This window comes from Squalius cephalus (assembly GCF_949319135.1).
Source record: "Squalius cephalus genome assembly, chromosome: 8".
Classification (NCBI taxonomy): Eukaryota; Metazoa; Chordata; class Actinopteri; order Cypriniformes; family Leuciscidae; genus Squalius; species Squalius cephalus.
In genome coordinates, this window is record NC_137129.1 from 23,439,045 (window position 1) to 23,459,208 (window position 20,164).

The 20,164-nt window shown below is 38.8% G+C and overlaps 1 protein-coding gene across 1 annotated transcript in view; it reads left to right on the forward strand.

The window, feature by feature from the left end:
* vps52 (VPS52 subunit of GARP complex) overlaps window positions 1-20,164 on the forward strand; it is a 65,180-nt gene that overhangs the window by 41,082 nt on the left and 3,934 nt on the right. Inside the window, exons 14-18 of the mRNA XM_079879279.1 lie at window positions 14,252-14,375; window positions 14,882-14,977; window positions 15,058-15,165; window positions 18,429-18,494; window positions 18,608-18,719. Of these exons, the coding sequence (XP_079735405.1) occupies window positions 14,252-14,375; window positions 14,882-14,977; window positions 15,058-15,165; window positions 18,429-18,494; window positions 18,608-18,719 (506 nt within the window). The remainder of the gene's footprint in view (window positions 1-14,251; window positions 14,376-14,881; window positions 14,978-15,057; window positions 15,166-18,428; window positions 18,495-18,607; window positions 18,720-20,164) is intronic.

Consider the following 20,164-nt stretch of genomic DNA (forward strand, 5'->3'; position numbering starts at 1 on the left):
AGCAACCGCCTAGCAACGCCATCGCAACCGCCCAGAACACCATAGCAACCACCCAGAACACCCTAGCAACCACCTAGCAAAGCCCTAGCAACCACACAGAACACCCTAGCAACCACCTGAACAACATGAATAAGCCATATCTCAGCACCAGAACATCGTACAGACATGTTTGTTGGCTCGTATGCAATCATGTACCACACCCTAGCAACCAAGTGGCGAGTTTTGCCACTGCATCACCACTTCACATTTTCTTCAGGAAATGTACATTCTAGTTCTTCTTATTATTATTCCACACAAAGTTTGGCGCGTAACTCGCCCCGCACCGTTTGTCTCAGACCCCTGAGTGAGGTGTCAAATCGACCGGCTCATTAAGGAGAGGTGTGCTATGACTTTTTTAAGCGATCTGGGGTGCGGTGTTCGCCCCAGGGGCGAAAAAGTGGCCAAAAAAGTCCCATTGACTTAACATTGCGACGAACTTTGACCACACGTAGCTCTGAGCGAGGATTTCGCAGAAACGTGTGATTTGCCACATTTGAAGAGGCTGACAGGCTCTGTAAGAACATACCTCACAATGGGGTAAAAGTTGCACCCCTGGGGGGCAGGAGATGCCCAAAGTTGCCCCATTGACTTACTATGGGGAAGGAACGTCCCGTGAAACACACATGCTTTTCCTACTATGGTAAATTGCATAGGGACTTTTTATTAAACGTAGCTCTGGATCACAGTGTCATAGAGACAAGGGGGAGGGCTCATTTTACTCAGACGACCAATCAGTCTCTCAGGATCATTGTGAAGCTATCAAGCCACGCCTTAGCAACCATTTAGAGCCCCTTAGCAACAAGTTCCATAGACTTCCATTGAAAGATATCTCCAGACTGAATTGTCATAGAAACATGGGGGTGGTCTCATTTGACTCAGGGCAGCAAACAGCCAATCATGAATCACCTCAACACTTCCAAGCCCCTCCCTAGCAAACATTGTCGAGCACCCTAGCAACCAAAATCCAAAAGAGGGATATCTTCCATTCTGAATGTCTCAGAGGCATGGGAGTTGGTTTGTATCATTCATACTGACAAGAAGCCTTTGGAGTTGCATCATTGGCAGCTGCCAAACCACTCCATAGCAACCAAACAGAGTACCCTAGCAACTATTTAGCAATACCCCATCTCTGTATCAGCACATCGTATAGAGATGGGGGTTGGTTTATATAATTCATAGTGACAAGAAGCCTTTGGGGTTTCACGATTGGCAGCTGCCAAGCGACTCCCTAGCAACCAAACAGAGTTCCCTAGCAACCGTTTTGCAAGACCTATATCTCTGCATCAGAACATCGTATAGAGATGGGGGTTGGCTTATATCATTAATACTGACAAGAATCCTTTGCAGTTTCATCATTAGTAGCTGCCAATCAACTCCATAGCAACCAAACAAAGTACCCTAGCAACCAAAATCCAAAGAGGGATATCTTCCATTCTGAATGTCACAGAGGCATGGGAGTTGGTTTATATCATTCATAGTGACAAGAAGCCTTTGCAGTTTCATCATTGGCAGCTGCCAAGCAACTCCATAGCAACCAAAGAGAGTACCCTAGCAACCATTTTACAAGACCTATATCTCTGCATCAGAACATCGTATAGAGATGGGGGATGGCTCTTTTGACTCATGCTAGCAAACAGGAATTCCAACATGCTACACATGCTAGCTGTGAATAGCTACATGCTAATAGCGATTGGGCAAGTGCTAAATAATGCCAAGAAAATGCTAAGAACTCCAATAGTAATCATCTGTGACAACTACCGACCACTTAGTAACACAATAGTAACCACCCAGAACACCCTAGCAACGCCCTAGCAACCACCCAGAATACCCTAGCAACTGCCTAGAAACGCTCTAGCAACCACCCAAAATACCCTAGCAACCGCCTAGCAACACCATAACAACCACCCAGAATACCCTAGCAACCGCCTAGCAACACCATAGCAACCACCCAGAATACCCTAGCAACTGCCTAGCAACGCCCTAGCAACCACCCAGAATACCCTAGCAACCGCCTAGCAACACCATAGCAACCACCAAAAATAACATAGCAACCGCATAGCAACCACCCAGAATACCCTAGCAACCGCCTAGCAACACCATAGCATTATATTAGTCACATGCTTATCATGTTATCATCTTGCTAAAAAATAGCTAACTGCACCCTAGCAACCGTGCCGAATTTTGCCACTGCAAGCACCATTTCACATTTTCTTCAGGAAATGTACATTCTAGTTAAGTGTGCTTGCTGAAAGCAGCACACTTACTGTTCTTCTTAAGTTTTCTTCTTCTTATTAAGTGTGCTTGCTGAAAGCAGCACACTTATTGTTCTTCTTAAGTTTTCTTCTTCTTATTATTATTATTATTATTATTCCCAGGAGAAAAATTTTGGCCAGCTCCTGCGCCTAGGCCCTTTGAGACAGAGACACCGTTCCAACTTTAAAACGTTCGGTCAGTACCGGTGTAAGTTGCTCGCGAAGATGACATCACGAGTCCATGTCGTTTGTCCGCCATAGTGGATTGAACAGAAAGCGAAACTAAAGTTTCACAGGTCACAAATTTGGTCCGAACTTCACGAAACTAGACGTACATGATCCTTGGACCAAGCCTCACAAAAGTTACTAGAAGGATTTTTGATTTTCGGAAGCGTTTGCCCGTCACAGCCAAACGAAATCAGTGGCGTAGTCGCAAAAACAGGAAGTAGTTCATATTTCAGGAACGCTGTCACGTATCGAAACCAAACTTTGTACATTAACTCGAGACTCCAATGTGAGGATGTACAAGATAAAAAATAAAAAATAAATTACAAAATTTTACATTATTTGGCAACCCCCTCCCCCCCAGCTATTTGGCCAGCTCCTGCGCCTAGGCCCTTTGAGACAGAGACACCGTTCCAACTTTAAAACGTACGGTCAGTACCGCTGTAAGTTGCTCGCGAAGATGACATCACGAGTCCATGTCGTTTGTCCGCAATATTGGATTGAACAGAAAGCGAAACTTAAGTTTCACAGGTCACAAATTTGGTCCGAACTTCACGAAACTGGACGTACATGATCCTTGGACCAAGCCTCACAAAAGTTACTAGAAGGATTTTTGATTTTCGGAAGCGTTTGCCCGTCACAGCCAAACGAAATCGGCGGCGTAGTCGCCAAACAGGAAGTCGTCCATATCTCAGGAACTCTGTCACGTATCGAAACCAAACTTTATACATGAACTCGGGACTACAATGTGAGGAAGCACAAGATCTGAATTTTTTTAAAAATTGTTTTATTTCAGGCTAATAGACAAACCCATTTACCTATGTCTATGCAAGAGTTCACCTCACACTTTTAATGTTAATGCATTTAGACAGTAGGTGGCACTGTTGTATTACATTTCACAGAGCTGCCAAGTCAGTGTATATACTGCATTCGTTTTTTACTAGGTTTGTCTTAATAAATGCAGGCATGAATTTCGTTTTTTGCATTGGTCTAATTTAATCATCTGTATTTATTAATATATACAGATTTGTATGCATGAATTGTGCATTTCCAGTTCTCAAAGCAGTTAATAACAACAACAAAAAAAAAAACTTTATACAAAATACATCATGCTCTTCTTCTCTAACCGAACAAACAATTCATTGTCTGTGGCTGTGTTTGTGCGCACGGGAAATATGCTGCGCATAACAATAGAAAACAAGGAGAAACGCGCAGTCACATGCTCAAACAATCAACAGGTGCGTTCCATTTGACCATAAGTGGACTGCGAAGTGGACTTCACAGGGTTTTCCGCCATCTTAAGTTAGATTCTAATCCGAAGGGAGCGAACATGTTCAGTTCGAAGGGCACTGCGCACGGCATAGGGAATAATGGAACATTGATACATCACTTCACAGGAAGGTAGTTGTAAAATAGTGCAATATAATTGTAAATATATAATATAATAATAAAAATTAAAATATGAATGTAGTCCTATATATATTTATGTTATATCATAATCTGCGCGACTCCGTCGTTGACTTTCTTTGATGACATTTGCAGGGCGTTTCAAATGAGCGGTTATTGTCAGTGAAGTCCACTTCAACTGATATACCGTGCTCAGGGAGCAGAGGAGCAGTGAACACTGCATATGGACCCTGTCGAATGGAACGCACATTAGATGTGTAAAAACAATTGGAAAGCGCGAGCGCGCCGCTGTCTCCTTTCCACAAGCGCTTGTTCTCCTGTGCCGTCTGTCGTTGCTATGCAACCATGAACCGCGCTCTCCATGATGACAAGAGCTGTGTCTGAAATCGCTCCCTATCCACTATATAGTGCACTATTTAGGGTGTCGGCCATTTTGTAGAGGTGTCCGAATTCTGAGTGAACGACATCATTCCCTCCATTCTTCACTACTTTTACCCAATCCTCTCTGAATTCGAGTGTACATACGATGTACACTTGCTGAGACACTATTTCCCACAATCCAACACAATAAGGCGATAGAGCGCGAATGAAAAATAAACAAAAATGTCACCATGGCAACGGTGCACGTGAGTTAGAAAACAATCATTTATAAGACCAGACGCCTGGTTATTTATTTATATATACCGTTATATCTATATTTGAATAAACAAATGTGTTGTGTAGTGTTTTGTTCTCTTTTATTTTCACATATAAATGTAAAAAGTAAATAAATATGACAAGCAAGTGTTTTTATTATCTTTTTTTTAAATCAAATAACGCAATAAACGTGACAAATACATACATACAATTGTTGCATACAATTCATACAGCCAAACAGGAAGTCGTCCATATCTCAGGAACTCTGTCACGTATCGAAACCAAACTTTATACATGAACTCGGGACTCCAATGTGAGGAAGCACAAGATCTGAATTTTTTTAAAAATTGTTTTATTTCAGGCTAATAGACAAACCCATTTACCTATGTCTATGCAAGAGTTTCACCTCACACTTTTAATGTTAATGCATTTAGACAGTAGGTGGCACTGTTGTATTACATTTCACAGAGCTGCCAAGTCAGTGTATATACTGCATTCGTTTTTACTAGGTTTGTCTTAATAAATGCAGGCATGAATTTCATTTTTTGCATTGGTCTAATTTAATCATCTTCATTTATTTATATTATACAGATTTGTATGCATGAATTGTGCATTTCCAGTTCTCAAAACAGTTAATAACAAAAAAACAAAAAAAAAAACTTTATACAAAATACGTCATGCTCTTCTTCGCTAACCGAACAAACAATTCATTGTCTGTGGCTGTGTTTGTGCACACGGGAAATATGCTGCGCATAACAATAGAAAACAAGGAGAAACGCGCAGTCACATGCTCAAACAATCAACAACGTCGCTCTAGAGGTGCGTTCCATTTGACCGTAAGTGGACTGCGAAGTGGACTTCACAGGGTATTCCGCCATCTTAAGTGAGATTCCAATCCGAAGGGAGCGAACATGTTCAGTTCGAAGGGCACTGCGCACGGCATAGGGAATAAGGGAACATCGATACATCACTTCACAGGAAGTGGAGAGCGATGATCACCCAACTGTCATTTCGCGCAGCACGTCATCACCAGTCAGAACGGTCATAACTAACGTGTGTGTAAGTATTCATACAATTCGCCATTGTTAAATGACAGTATTTTTATCGGTTATTGTTGTGAATATTACATATACTATTTTTGATGATTATAATTTACCTCAGTGAATGCTGCCAGCTTAGCTAGTTTGTGAAGTAAAGTGATTTTATTTTAGGTAGTTGTAAAATAGTGCAATATAATTGTAAATATATAATATAATAATAAAAATTAAAATATGAATGTAGTCCTATATATATTTATGTTATATCATAATCTGTGCGACCCCGTCGTTGACTTTCTTTGATGACGTTTGCAGGGCGTTTCAAATGAGCGGTTATTGTCAGTGCTCAGGGAGTAGGGGAGCAGTGTGAACACTGCGTATGGACCCTGTCGAATGGAATGCACCTTAGATGTGTAAAAACAAGTGGAAAGCACGAGCGCGCCGCTGTCTACTTTCGTGCTTGCTCTCCCGTGGCGTCTGTCGTTGCTATTCAAGTTATGCAACCATGAACTGCGCTCTCCATGATGACAAGGAAGTATCAGCAAAAGATTAATTGATTTCTAGCCCTTGCATTAGCTTTACTACTAGATATATTTATGGAGATGAAAAATAATAAGGCGCCCTGTACAGCTATGATCAGCTGTTCGGCCGAACATTCAATGTTGTTACGCTGCAAGCTGATCAGTTGGTTCGTTGCTGCCGCGCTCTATCACTCGCACACCATAAAGAGCAAATAGTTTTTTAATGTTTCAATTTAGTGATTAAAATGACATAATTTGGAAACGGATAATTTCTTCACAAACAGCTAATTATGACTCAATGTTAGAATGCTGCACCTACACTCGATAGTGTGAATAAGATCAGCGCAACGCAGACCACTGCATTGACAGCGTGAAACATATTATCTGTCTATGGCCAGGGCTCAGTGGAAGACAGAATATGCCGGTCCAGCGCTAATTGAGGAATTAAATTCGAAAATAAAAGACAGTTTGACAGAATTTTTCTCGCATCTGTGAATTTATTTTTTAATAATTTGTTCTGAGATGAAGCGAATATATTTGTGCGGGAATTTCTCGCACTATAAAAGCTAACCTATGCGCAATCCCCACATTCCCGCACTGAAATTCAAGCCCTGAAATGGCAGCGGGATGTGTAACTCTAGCATATGGCGCATATGTCATATACATTTAGACAAGGCCAAACAGCGTTAAGGCCAAACACACTTATTGTTCTTCTTAAGTTTTCTTATTAAGTGTGCTTGCTGAAAGCAGCACACTTATTGTTCTTCTTAAGTTTTCTTCTTCTTCTTCTTCTTCTTATTATTATTATTATTCCCGGGAGAAAAATTTTGGCCAGCTCCTGCGCCTAGGCCCTTTGAGACAGAGACACCGTTCCAACTTTAAAACGTCCGGTCAGTACCGGTGTAAGTTGCTCGCGAAGATGACATCACGAGTCCATGTCGTTTGTCCGCCATAGTGGATTGAACAGAAAGCGAAACTAAAGTTTCACAGGTCACAAATTTGGTCCGAACTTCACGAAACTAAACGTACATGATCCTTGGACCAAGCCTCACAAAAGTTACTAGAAGGATTTTTGATTTTTGGAAGCGTTTGCACGTCACAGCCAAACGAAATCGGTGGCGTAGTTGCCAAAACAGGAAGTCGTCCATACCTCAGGAACTCTGTCACGTATCGAAACCAAACTTTGTACATTAACTCGAGACTCCAATGTGAGGATGTACAAGATAAAAAAATAAAAAAAAACATTACAAAATTTTACATAATTTGGCAACCCCCCCCCCCCCCCCCCCCCAGCTATTTGGTCAGCTCCTGCGCCTAGGCCCTTTGAGACAGAGACACCGTTCCAACTTTAAAACGTCCGGTCAGTACCGGTGTAAGTTGCTCGCGAAGATGACATCACGAGTCCATGTCATTTGGCCGCCATATTGGATTGAACAGAAAGCGAAACAAAATTTTCACAGGTCACAAATTTGGTCCGAACATCACGAAACTGGACGTACATGATCCTTGGACCAAGCCTCACAAAAGTTACTAGAAGGATTTTTGATTTTCGGAAGCGTTTGCCCGTCACAGCCAAACGAAATCGGCGGTGTAGTCGCCAAACAGGAAGTCGTCCATATCTCAGGAACTCTGTCACGTATCGAAACCAAACTTTGTACATGAACTCGGGACTCCAATGTGAGGATGCACAAGATCTGATTTTTACATTTTTTTTTTATTTCAGGCTAATTGACAAACCCATTTACCTATGTCTATGCAAGAGTTCCACCTCACACTTTTAATGTTAATGCATTTAGACAGTAGGTGGCACTGTTGTATTACATTTCACAGAGCTGCCAAGTCCGTGTATAGACTGCATTCGTTTTTACTAGGTTTGTCTTAATAAATGCAGGCATGAATTTCGTTTTTTGCATTGGTCTAATTTAATCATCTTCATTTATTAATATATACAGATTTGTATGCATGAATTGTGCATTTCCAGTTCTCAAAACAGTTAATAACAAAAAAATACATCATGCTCTTCTTCGCTAACCGAACAAACAATTCATTGTCTGTGGCTGTGTTTGTGCACACGGGAAATATGCTGCGCATAACCATAGAAAACAAGGAGAAACGTGCAGTCACATGCTCAAACAATCAACAACGTCGCTCTAGAGGTGCGTTGTGGACTGCGAAGTGGACTTCACAGGGTTTTCCGCCATCTTAAGTGAGATTCCAATCCGAAGGTAGCGAACATGTTCACATGCGCACGGCATAGGGAATAAGGGAACATTGATACATCACTTCACAGGAAGTGGAGAGCGATGATCACCCAACTGTCATTTCGCGCAGCACGTCATCACCAGTCAGAACGGTCATAACTAACGATGGAGGAGTTTACGTATGTGTGTAAGTATTCATACATTTCGCCATTGTTATACAAACGACAGTATTTTTAACGGTTATTGTTGTGAATATTACATACTATTTTTGATGATTATAATTTACCTCAGTGAATGCAGCCAGCTTAGCTAGTTTGTGAAGTAAAGTGATTTTATTTTAGGTAGTTGTAAAATAGTGCAATATAATTGTAAATATATAATATAATATGAAAATATGAAATTAACAATATAAAATTAAAATATGAATGTAGTCCTATATATATTTATGTTATATAATCTGGGCGACCCCATCGTTGACTTTCTTTGATGACATTTGCAGGGCGTTTCAAATGAGCGGTTATTGTCAGTGAAGTCCACTTCAACTGATATACCGTGCTTAGGGAGTAGGGGAGCAGTGAACACTGCGTATGGACCCTGTCGAATGGAACGCACCTTAGATGTGTAAAAACAAGTGGAAAGCGCGAGCGCGCCGCTGTCTCCTTTCGACAAGCGCTTGTTCTCCCGTGGCGTCTGTCGTTGCTATGCAACCATGAACTGCGCTCTCCATGATGACAAGGAAGTATCAGCAAAAGATTAATAGATTTCTAGCTCTTGCATTAGCTTTACTACTAGATATATTTATGGAGATGAAAAATAATAAGGCGCCCTGTACAGCTATGATCAGCTGTTCGGCTGAACATTCAATGTTGTTACGCTGCAAGCTGATCAATTTCGTGATTAAAATGACATGATTTGGAAGCGGATAATTTCTTCACAAACAGCTCATTATGACTCAATGTTAGAATGCTGCACCTACACTCGATAGTGTGAATAAGATCAGCGCAACGCAGACCACTGCATTGACAGCGTGAAGCATATGATCTGTCTACGGCCAGGACTCAGCGGAAGACAGAAAATGCCGGTCCAGCGCTAATTGAGGAATTAAATTCGAAAATAAAAGACAGTTTGACATCTTTTTTCTCGCATCTGTGAATTTATTTTTTAATCATTTACTCTGAGATGAAGCGGATGTATTTGTGCGGGAATTTCTCGCACTATAAAAGCTAACCTTGCGGGAATGGTTTAAATTATGCGCAATCCCCACATTCCCGCACCGAAATTCAAGCCCTGAAATGGTTGTATAAAGTTAGGCAAGGCCAAACAGCGTTATCCATGTTGTTGCGATTGCATCGCTAGAGTAAGCTAATAGTGAAACTGATAGCGTTTTTCATTTAATTACAATATGAGGACTGACGGTAGGCTATAAAAATCAGCGTTTCTGTGTAGGTGATGACAACCATCTTGACAGCAGCAATCAAAGCATCACTAATTACGGTAGACCTTAATTTGAGATAGTAAATTTGTTCCTAATCAAAGGGAACACTCAACCACAGAACAGCTGGGTGAGAGTTTTGTATTGGCTTATTGGATACAGTAAATGAAGACTGTCAACTTCTTTTCAATAGGCTACTATTTCATCACCCAAAACACTCCCACTCTCTGCTGTATATTCATAACCAATTATTTCAAAACCAACAACCAAGCCACATAAACAATGCCATTGGCACTAGTCTACATTGCAGACATGTCTCTTAATGCACATAACTTTTCACAATCTTGAAAAAAGTACTATTGTTGAAATTCTCAGATCAAGCAAACTTCAACGCACCCTTATCCACTACCTGCTAACGTTAGTGAACCGCACCCGAGCAAGCACACTTCGCAGTTCCTCCGGAAATGCATTTTTCTAGTTATAACTGCAAGTTTTAGTGCTTGAGATTTATCATAAATTCACTGCATTTATGGCCAGCAAACCAACTTAGTAAAAATTTAATAGTATTTTTATTTATATAAAATATTTGACTATTCCGTGGGTCATGCCAAGAACATAGATACCAATTTTGCCATAGTTGGCCGAACTTCCTGTCCGCCATTTTGATCTTCTTTAACCCTTAATCGGTGTACAAGTAGGGTTTACGTTTTTTTTGGTGTTTGGGGTCAGATAGACCCCGAACTTTTACAGAGCAATTGCATAAGGAAATATAAAGTTTTTACATGGCAAACTTTATATCTTTTTTTTTTTTTTTTACTTCTCAACTTGAACATTTATGCTGTGTTTTTGTGGATATTTAGTAGTTTTTTACCTATTTACTGCACAATTACTTCACTACGCCATTAAGTGATATTATAAGTGAAAATATTTTTTTTCGTGAAAAAATTACTTAAATGATGATCTTAATTCAATCTAAATTGTTTTTGGACATTGCAGTATATGTTAGGGATAGAATACTGTCATCTGCAGGTTTGTGGAAAAACTTTAGGAATTATAGTTAAAGAAAGAAAGTGCAATGACCACATATATCCAATAGAGTGATTCCAATAGATTCATTTACAATGAATGTAGCCAATTTGATTAACTCCTTAGTGATACTCTTAGAGATATTTGCTGATAAATAAAAAAAATATTTTTTTACTATGTACTGCAATGTGTCAAAAACATCATACAGCTCATGAAACATTCACAGATCGTTGAAAATGGCACATCATTTTATACAGCATATTATTACAATTAAAATGAGCCCAAAATGAACATAATCTATTGTGTTTATCACAAGATATTCCTCATGGAGTAACAATTTTAAAAATGCCCATTAGGGGGTGTCAAGGACTGAACAAAAATGCTATCTTGGTTCCAAATTCTGTAACTTTTGATAACTTTATGCAATCACCACAAAATGTGATCCAAATAAAGCTCACATGTAGAGGGACTTCACAAAAAAAAAAAAAAAAAATTCTCCTACCTTATTTCCTTTCTTAGTTATTCCATGTCAAATAATCGAAAAAATCAAAAAACAATATTTATATATATATATATATATATATATATATATATATATTATCGTTTCTCAGCATGAGAATATCCAAATGTAATGTAATGTATATTTTCTTAAACTTTAAAAAGTGTTCTATCAAACGATGCCTATCTTTTGACTCTCATTGTTATAGTTTTGGAGTATAAATTATTTTCCTCCTAGTGGATTTCCTTCCCGAGTTATTGCATGTCAAAGAAAGATATGCAAATTCATAATAAAAATATATATATATTTTGTCTTTTATCAGCAGTTTCTCGGGATGAGAATGTCAAAATGTAATGCAAAATTTGAAAAGTTTTCTATCAAACGATACCTATTGAATCTCCTTGCTATAGTTTTGGAGTTATGAGTCTTTAGTTTTGTGTGTGTCACTCAGAAAAAAACAACTCTAAAAATGCTCTCTGTTGCAGTCACACTCATGTGTGTGTGTGTGTGTGTGTGTGTGTGTGTGTGTGTGTGTGTATATGAGATAGAAAGTTCGTTCCAGTTTGTGTTTATGCTCTAGGACCAGACCTTGATTTAAATGTAGAAATTGCAGATTTATACTGGATTTATTATTATTATTTTGACAAACAATATGAAAAACAATTTTTCATTTTCCCATTCATTTTCAATGTGGGGTCAATCTGACTCCAAACACCTTAAACGGTAAAAAAAAAAAAAATTACACACCTTTAGAACAACCAAATCAAGCCCAGATTTTTTTTTTTTTTTTTTTTTTTTTTTTTTTTGCTTGTTTAGATAGATTATTTAGGAAATGTCACAGTTTCATGCCCCTGAGATGAAGGTAACAGTTTTTTTTTAAAATTAAGGAAAAGTCCAGTGGGGTCAGCTGGACCCCAAACACTGATTTTAAAAACCTACTTTTTCAAACTCCACCTAAACGTTGCGCTGATTTTGACGAAAATGTAAAAAAAAAAACCCAAAGCATTCAAGCCAATTTGTCACACCGTTCTAAATTAACATGAGAACAAATTTGACAAACAACACAGCAAAATGGACGTGAGTTTATATTTCGTCAATGCTTTAATGTATTCTGACTAAACTTGGTGTTTGTAATGACAACCATGACCTGACAGTATCTGTTCAGTTTTGGCACAGTGCCACCTAGAAGTCATGAGATATGAACATTTTATATACATCGAGTTATAGAGTTTTATCTGCTTATAACTGAACAGTTTGACCAAAAATCATCAGACTGGTCTTTTTAGATTCAGTGGCGCATGCATATTTTAATGAAACTGGTCTTAATAGATTCCTTGGTTCATGCTGAGAACATAGAATATAAACCGAACATAGTAGAAACCTACTTTTTCAAACAACTCCTAGATTGTTTGCCCAATTTTCACAAAATTCGAGTCAGGTCGTCTTCTAAAAAAAAATTCTAAAAAAAAAAAAGAAAAAAAGAGGAGCATAGTCTGGGGGTTGCCTTTTTTCTCCTCACCTCTCCTCATGTTATGCTGTATTTTTTCTCCTCAAACGAATTTCCCCATTGTGGGATAAATAAAGGTTTTCTAATTCACTGTTTTAGCATACCGCATCGTAAAATTTGATGGCATAATGCCAATCTGCATCTCATCTCTGGAAAGATTTAACATATTGACACAAAACTTTGTGTAATTGTCACCCAGCACTGACCACATCAAATCAATCTGATGTGAGTGTCACCTATTGTTCAAAACTAATAACCAATTGTGTCACATTACAAGTGATTGTATTTATGGGCTACAATGTCTTTACTTTTTGTAGTTGTCTGATGATTGCTGCCTTGATTTTTTGCTCCTCATTCTGCCTCTGTGTTGCTTGGCCCCTTTAATTGCTGTATGCATCTATATTTGATCTTATTTTTTAACTTCAAATCACCTTTATTTATATAACCGTGTCAATGTTGCAAGTTACAGTATATATTCCAGCAGCTCTGCAGAAAACAGTGGTGTCATCATCCAGCTCAATTCAGTTCAAGTTTTTGTTCTCATCCAATAGTCTCATTGTAGCCAAATTTATAATATTACTGAATATTAAGTGTCTTTTAAACCCCAACTAAGCAACCCAAAGGCAACAGTGGCAATTTAGTGGGTTATAATTCTTAAATTATATTCTATCACTTTGCATGCCATCGCCATCATAGCCACTTCTCTAGGAAGAGCCTCCAACATTAGCAAAACAAAGCGTAATGCTCTGTTACACTGGTGAGGAGACAAGAGAATGTTCACCACATTCTCACTCCCTATATGTGTCCTATACATATTGCATGTCCAAGACTTTTGCAGGCTTTTAGTCACTATATTTCACTATACAGACAAAAAGTTCCCTTAAAATAAACGCTGTTTAATGAAGTTATAGCGACAGGTAATAAATATATTTAAACCCTACTCTTTTTACCTCTATTACAGTTGACTGCTAGTTTACATTCTGTTCTGCTACATCCACTATTAAAATCCAGTCAACAACTTTTTTTCTTTTTTGATAATCTGTTTCACTCTGATATACAGTACGTCACAATACAGAAGAAAAAATCAGTCTCTACTTCCATTTCATCACTACTTTAAATTATGAGGAGAAACAAGCTCAAACAAATCTTTTATTTTGATATTATTATTATTATTATTATTACTATTATCTTTTATTTATGTATTTATTACTTTTATTTTGTTTTTGTTTTTGTGATGGTTGTTTTATTTCGCGGTTTTAATTATTTTTTGTATGTTGTATAACTATGTTGATTGTTTGAGATAAATAATAATAATAATAATAATAAAGGTGGTGGGATCTGGAAATTAGATCTCAGATCGCCCACATACAAGCTCCTCTGCATTACCTGCCAGTTTCATGACACTTGTGTGTTTCTGTGGTTGATTTATCTTTATAAATGGCTTTTGTTTTTGTATTTGTATTGTGCAGGTACTGGGAGGCTGTGCTAGAATTGTTGTGGCCAAGATTTGAGCTCATTTTGGAGATGAACATCCAGAGCATTCGAAACACTGACCCTCAGAAACTGGGTGTACTGGACACCAGACCACACTATGTACGAAGCCTCATACACAAACACATGCCGAAATACCACACCCCAAAAAAAAGGTTTTCTGGTAGTGCAAACATTTTATATGTTCACAACTAGACCTCAGCCAATCGTCAATTATTATTAAAAGATTATGCTCATTTATGCTCATGTTGTCTTTAGATTTGAAAATGAAATAACAATTGTTCCATTTAAACAGTTTTATTTTTATTCCTACCAAACATGCATTAAATGTATTGATATGTGAACATATGAGATACATCTCAGTAAAAACTGTAACAAAGCTATACTTTTACATTCCGTGTATGAAGATAAAATATTCAATTAATGAGGGAAATATGTATGATTCAGCTGATTCAGCAAATCCGTCCTAAAAACAATGCTCAATTTTTAAGAAAAACTTTTATTTTTAGATACTTACATGTGCTGTGTTCTTTCCATACAGTGTGATATGAATGCACATTTACATGTATGTGGCATAAATCATCTGTTTTTGCTTCTTGTTTGTGTAGATTACACGCCGGTATGCTGAATTCTCCTCTGCTATTGTCAGCATAAATCAAACCTTTCCCAATGAGAGGACTAACACGCTACTCGGACAGCTGCAGGTAAGCAGAACAGAAATCCCTCTGTGTTCTCGAAAGGTGAAGTGGCTCATATTGAAACCTGACATGGATATGATTTCCAGATTGAGGTGGAGAATTTTGTGCTGAAAATGGCGGCCGAGTTTCCTTCTAGACGAGACCAGCTCATCTTCCTCATCAACAACTATGACATGATGCTCAATGTGCTCATGGTAAGGTTACTCACATACCACACTGCCAGAAATGCATAAATACATGTTTTCAAAATATAATATAAAATACCTCAGTTGAAATGGATCAAAATGAAATACCAAATACTCTGGAATTTTTTATTTATTTAAATACACAATCAGTATTTTGTATTTTGAAATACACAGAATACATGTGAAATTGACCATTTAGTGAAGTATCACTATTAGGCTGAAATCTGTCTGGACCTATTCTGAATGCAAAAAAACATTTTGGTGTGTATAACTGCTTAGAAACTGTTTTCATTTCACCTACCTCCCACCAAATTTTCAAAAAAGACGGTTTCAAGTTGTCATCTGGGTACCACTTCATATTTATATCTGACCAGGTAACACTGCAGCCCATTACTTGTGGTGAAAAGTTATTTTAGGCCCTGTCCCAAATGGAACCCTAACCCTTCGTAATCTTCATCCAAGTCCACTCTTTCGGTAGCCTGACTTCGTCATACTCATATTCTAGTCAGAATGTGAGTCTGATACTGCTCCATAGAGATTTGATTATGGGGCGTCTCAACCGAACCAGGAAAAAAAAAACTCTGCACTCAATTGGATAGACCTACAACCAATCAGAGCAACGGAGTAAATGACGCATGTTCTTCATTCATATTTTCAACCAACAAAATGTCGCGGCTCTCTGTTCCTCTTTTAAAATGAATACCGAGCCCACAGCCCTCTCCTCGGACAGTACGTCATATACGTATTTATTCTATCTGACTTATTTGTAAGTGTGAACTCGTGAAATCTCAATTCTCCAGCTGCAGTCGTCTTTGTTGTAAACTAATTCAAATCAAGCGCTCTTTGGTGACGTGGGTGATTACGTAACCGCAGATCATCTGTCCATCATCGATTAAAGCCCGCCCTGGCAATTTGATTGGCTCGGCCTTTTGGGAGCCGAGCATAATTACTCCTCAACGGATCGAGTCCAGACCGAACTTCCCGACCAAAAAATGTTGTGGGCGGGGTTCGGGCTGGCACCCAGGCTACTCTTTCGGATGTAATGCCGCTAAATCACATGTAAAACTGGGAACATTTCCTGCTATCTAGCAAAGAGTAGGAATGGCCTAGATGACCAAAATCTTATATCACAATATGAGTAATTTTCACAATAACAATATATATTATGTTTTTTGTTGTTGTTGTTGTTGTTGTTGTTGTTTTTTTGCATGGAAATAAGGTTGTTACGATACCAAGTGATACAGGTGAAATTACACTATTCTCAATACCAGTTTCGATAGCACAGCAAAATCTAATAATAAGTATTAATGCAAGTAAAAAGTTCTCAAGTAATTATTGAAGACAAGTAAACCTTTACTAATAAAATAAAATGAAAGCAATAGGGCAAATAAATACAAAGAGACAAATTAAATAAAGAGTGCTAAGTTTTTCAGGTAGGTCTACCTAACAGAAATAAGAAATAATACAGAAGTTGAATAAAGTAAAGTAAAACACTGCATAGTCTTCACTGTATGAATTAAATACACAGTAATATTTATTAAAGCTACAAAAGTTATTCCGTCAAGTGCAGTGAGTGAATTTCTTTTTCTTTTGTTGTTTGATTAAGGACACAGACAGCAGCAAAATATTAGTCACTTTAAAGTCCCTGTAAAGTCAAAATTAAGTATGTGTTCCGAGTTTGTCACACCACAGAAAAATGTGTTATTAGCCACCCAGCCAAATTTGAATGATAAAAAAAAGCAGCCAAGTAAATAAAATAAGCGATCAAAATCTTGAAAAAATGAGCAGTGGTCTCTGCTCTCAAACGCTGGGGGCATGTCCGCTGGCTGCGCTGAAACCACGCCCACTCGCGGAAAAGTTGACTCGCGCGCACGCACTGCCGATGATGGCACCAGTTGTCGGCGCGACGGGAGGATGAAGGCCGAGGCGGGAGATAGTCGGTTCGGCCCCATTCACCAGTAACAGCGGATTATCAGTGAATTCCAGTTGTCTCCGACGAAAGTTTATAAAACTATCCTGTGTAAAATGATCACTAGGCCTACTGAGGCGGGTGTTGGTGGTGATCCTCAGCTCTCCATCAAGGTGGCTTTTCACAAAATTAATCCACCTCTTGTTGAGATGATCGTTGTTCGGAAATTTAAATAAGGACACCGATCTGTTTTGTAAGTGATCGGATCCAGGTAATATGCATTTCCGTGATGAAGGCATAGCTAGCTAGCAACTCGCGATTGAGCGGAGAACTGATAGGGGAGGGGGCAGCCTCAGGGGCTCCAGTGCGTCATCAAATAGGGGCGTGTCCAGGAGCTCAGGGGCTCCAGTGCGTCATCAAGCCCCCATTTTAGCCCCGCCCCAAAAAATCCGGAACACAGCAATGGTGAAAAACTGTTTAACGGTCTAACTCCACAATTCAGTACTTCACAGTTCACAGTCTTTGTAATATGTTTTAGCAATACATTTCTAACATTTATAATGCGTTTAGATTTTTTTTTTAGAATTGCCTTTACAGGGACTATAAGAGCTTAAGCACGGACCAAATAAATTGATACATATCAAATTCTCCCATCTGTTTACCTTCACTCAAAACATAAACCGCCTGTGTTTATGTGTATACTCAGATTTTGACATATTTTTGTGCGCATTTGACCATTTACCTGTGCACAGAAAGCTGCCTGTCAGTGTGTGAATACTAAATACGAGTTCTCTTTTGTGCAGTATTGCACTTTTAATAGCTCTTTTTAACATCAAGCACGTCCCACTCTTTATTACACATTCGTCCATGTTTCTTTATTGCTCTAATGTGTCAATAACTCCTGCCCACTAAAAGCTGCATGGATATGCTTACGTGATATATAAACGATATAAAAAAAAGTTAAATCAATTCCACGATATATATCGTCGTATCACCCAGTCCTAGCAAGCAGTAATTCTTAAACACATTTGAGTTGCTAGTTGATAACCATAAACCAATTAACTATCAAGACTGACTGGCTAACTAGTTGGTACAGGAAATCAGCAGCCTAATAAAGAGTGTGACTGGCACAAAGTATATTATGTATTTTGAAAATACAAAAATAGTCAACTTAAATGTATTTAAATGCAAAATACATTTGATTTCTTTGAAAGACTTGAAAATACAAAATAGCATTTTGTGTTTCAAATAGCCTACATATTTTAAATACATGTATCTGAAATACTGCACACCACAGTCTATTTATTAACTGTTAAGACTGTATCAGAATGCATCATGATGATATGTTTTGTGTGTTATAAAGGAGAGAGCAGCTGATGACAGTAAAGAGGTTGAGGGCTTTCAGCAGCTCCTACTAGCTAGAACACAGGTACATTCTGGGATACTAAGTATCGGTTCAGACTGACAGCTGTCTTGTAGTAGGACATTGCTTTTCTTATTGTCATGTAAGTAACCATTGTTTGTTGATATGTCATTTTACAGGAGTTTATAGAGGAGATTCTTTCATCTCCGTTTGGAGGGATGATTGCATTTGTGAAGGAGAGCGAGGGACTAATAGAGAAAGGGGAACTTGACAAACTCAAAAATGATGAAGGTCAGTGCTGGAGCTTTGTTTTCACTGTTAAGGTTTATATTGTACTGCTTTATTTTTCATCTTTTATCATGCGGTTTATTCATCACCCAAAAATTCCTTCATCATTTACTCACTCTTATGTTGTTCTAAGTCCTTCATTCATCTTCGGAACACAAATTAAGATATTTTTTAGATTCTCTCATCATTTTTGTCCATCCAATGGAAGCAAAACAGATCCTAGAGAAATTTCAATAAGGAGAATTACAAACTAAACAAAAGGAAGGATAGAAAAATACCATGTGGGAGCATTTTAGTGAAGTAGTTAACCAGGACCAATCAATTATGTGATATGTAACGGCTGTGAAGCGCTGTAGCCTATTTGACAATAAACTAATAAAGCCTACATCCAGCTTGTGTGTGTATGTTTGGGAAGTTGCAGTGATGGAGCCACATTTAATGTAGTAACCTGAGATGTTCCGTTTAGAATAGGAACTCTAAGCTGTGTCTTGGGTGGACGCTATGGGGAACAAAATACCCACTCCACCATGCCGCGGGGATGCCTGCCTCACAAATCATTTATCCGCTCGACCCAAAGTTGAAACGGCAGGGCAGCGCAAGCTTACTAGAGCAGATGCGTGTACTCGCTGATTGGTCTCAGTCACTCGACCACTAAACAGCGCTGTGAGATCCAGTGAGAAGCGTTTGATTTCTGCAAAGAACACAAATGTCTCTGTGATTTAAACTAGTGATTCAGCACTGACAAACAGGAGAAACACTGTGCGCAACGATACAATCAGAAGGCTTTTCAATCTACAAATTGTCATCATTTACCATAGAATGATGAAACAGTTATATCCGTGCAGAATATGGCTTCTTCCACAATTTCTCCACTTCAGCGTGGAGGTGGGAAGGAATGGAAGACTCATGGGGGATGGGAGACCATGGCCTAACAGGAAGCACTTATCCAGCCTACCATTAGCGACCCCAAGCCAGATCCAATCTGGCTGTGGCACGGGCCATGAGGTCCAGCAATTCCTTATATGCTGAGCTGGCAAGTTGAGAAGAATCCATACACACACTTTCCTCACCTTCTTTAACCACATCCACTTCCTCTTGACTGGATGTCGAGAGACAGCAAATCCTGGCTAGACAGCGCACCAGAGCTCGACCTGTGATCCCCACAACTGAAGCCTCCGCTTTGCTCCGACAACAGCGGGGCCTGAGACATAGAGCGCAGACACTTGTTCCACATCTCTTAAGAATAGGGAAAAATGTGAACAAAGCTTTTTCATTGTGAATTTATCTCAATAGGTGCATTCCGAACCCTCAAGCACTGAATGCGCATGTTCCTCTCCCAAGCAGTAAAGGCACAAGGTTGTGTGTGTCCTCAGGTGTCAAACACCTGGGTTACGGAGGCACAAACTTCCTAAAATGTTTGCTAGAATTTTCCATGATCCTGCCTTCAC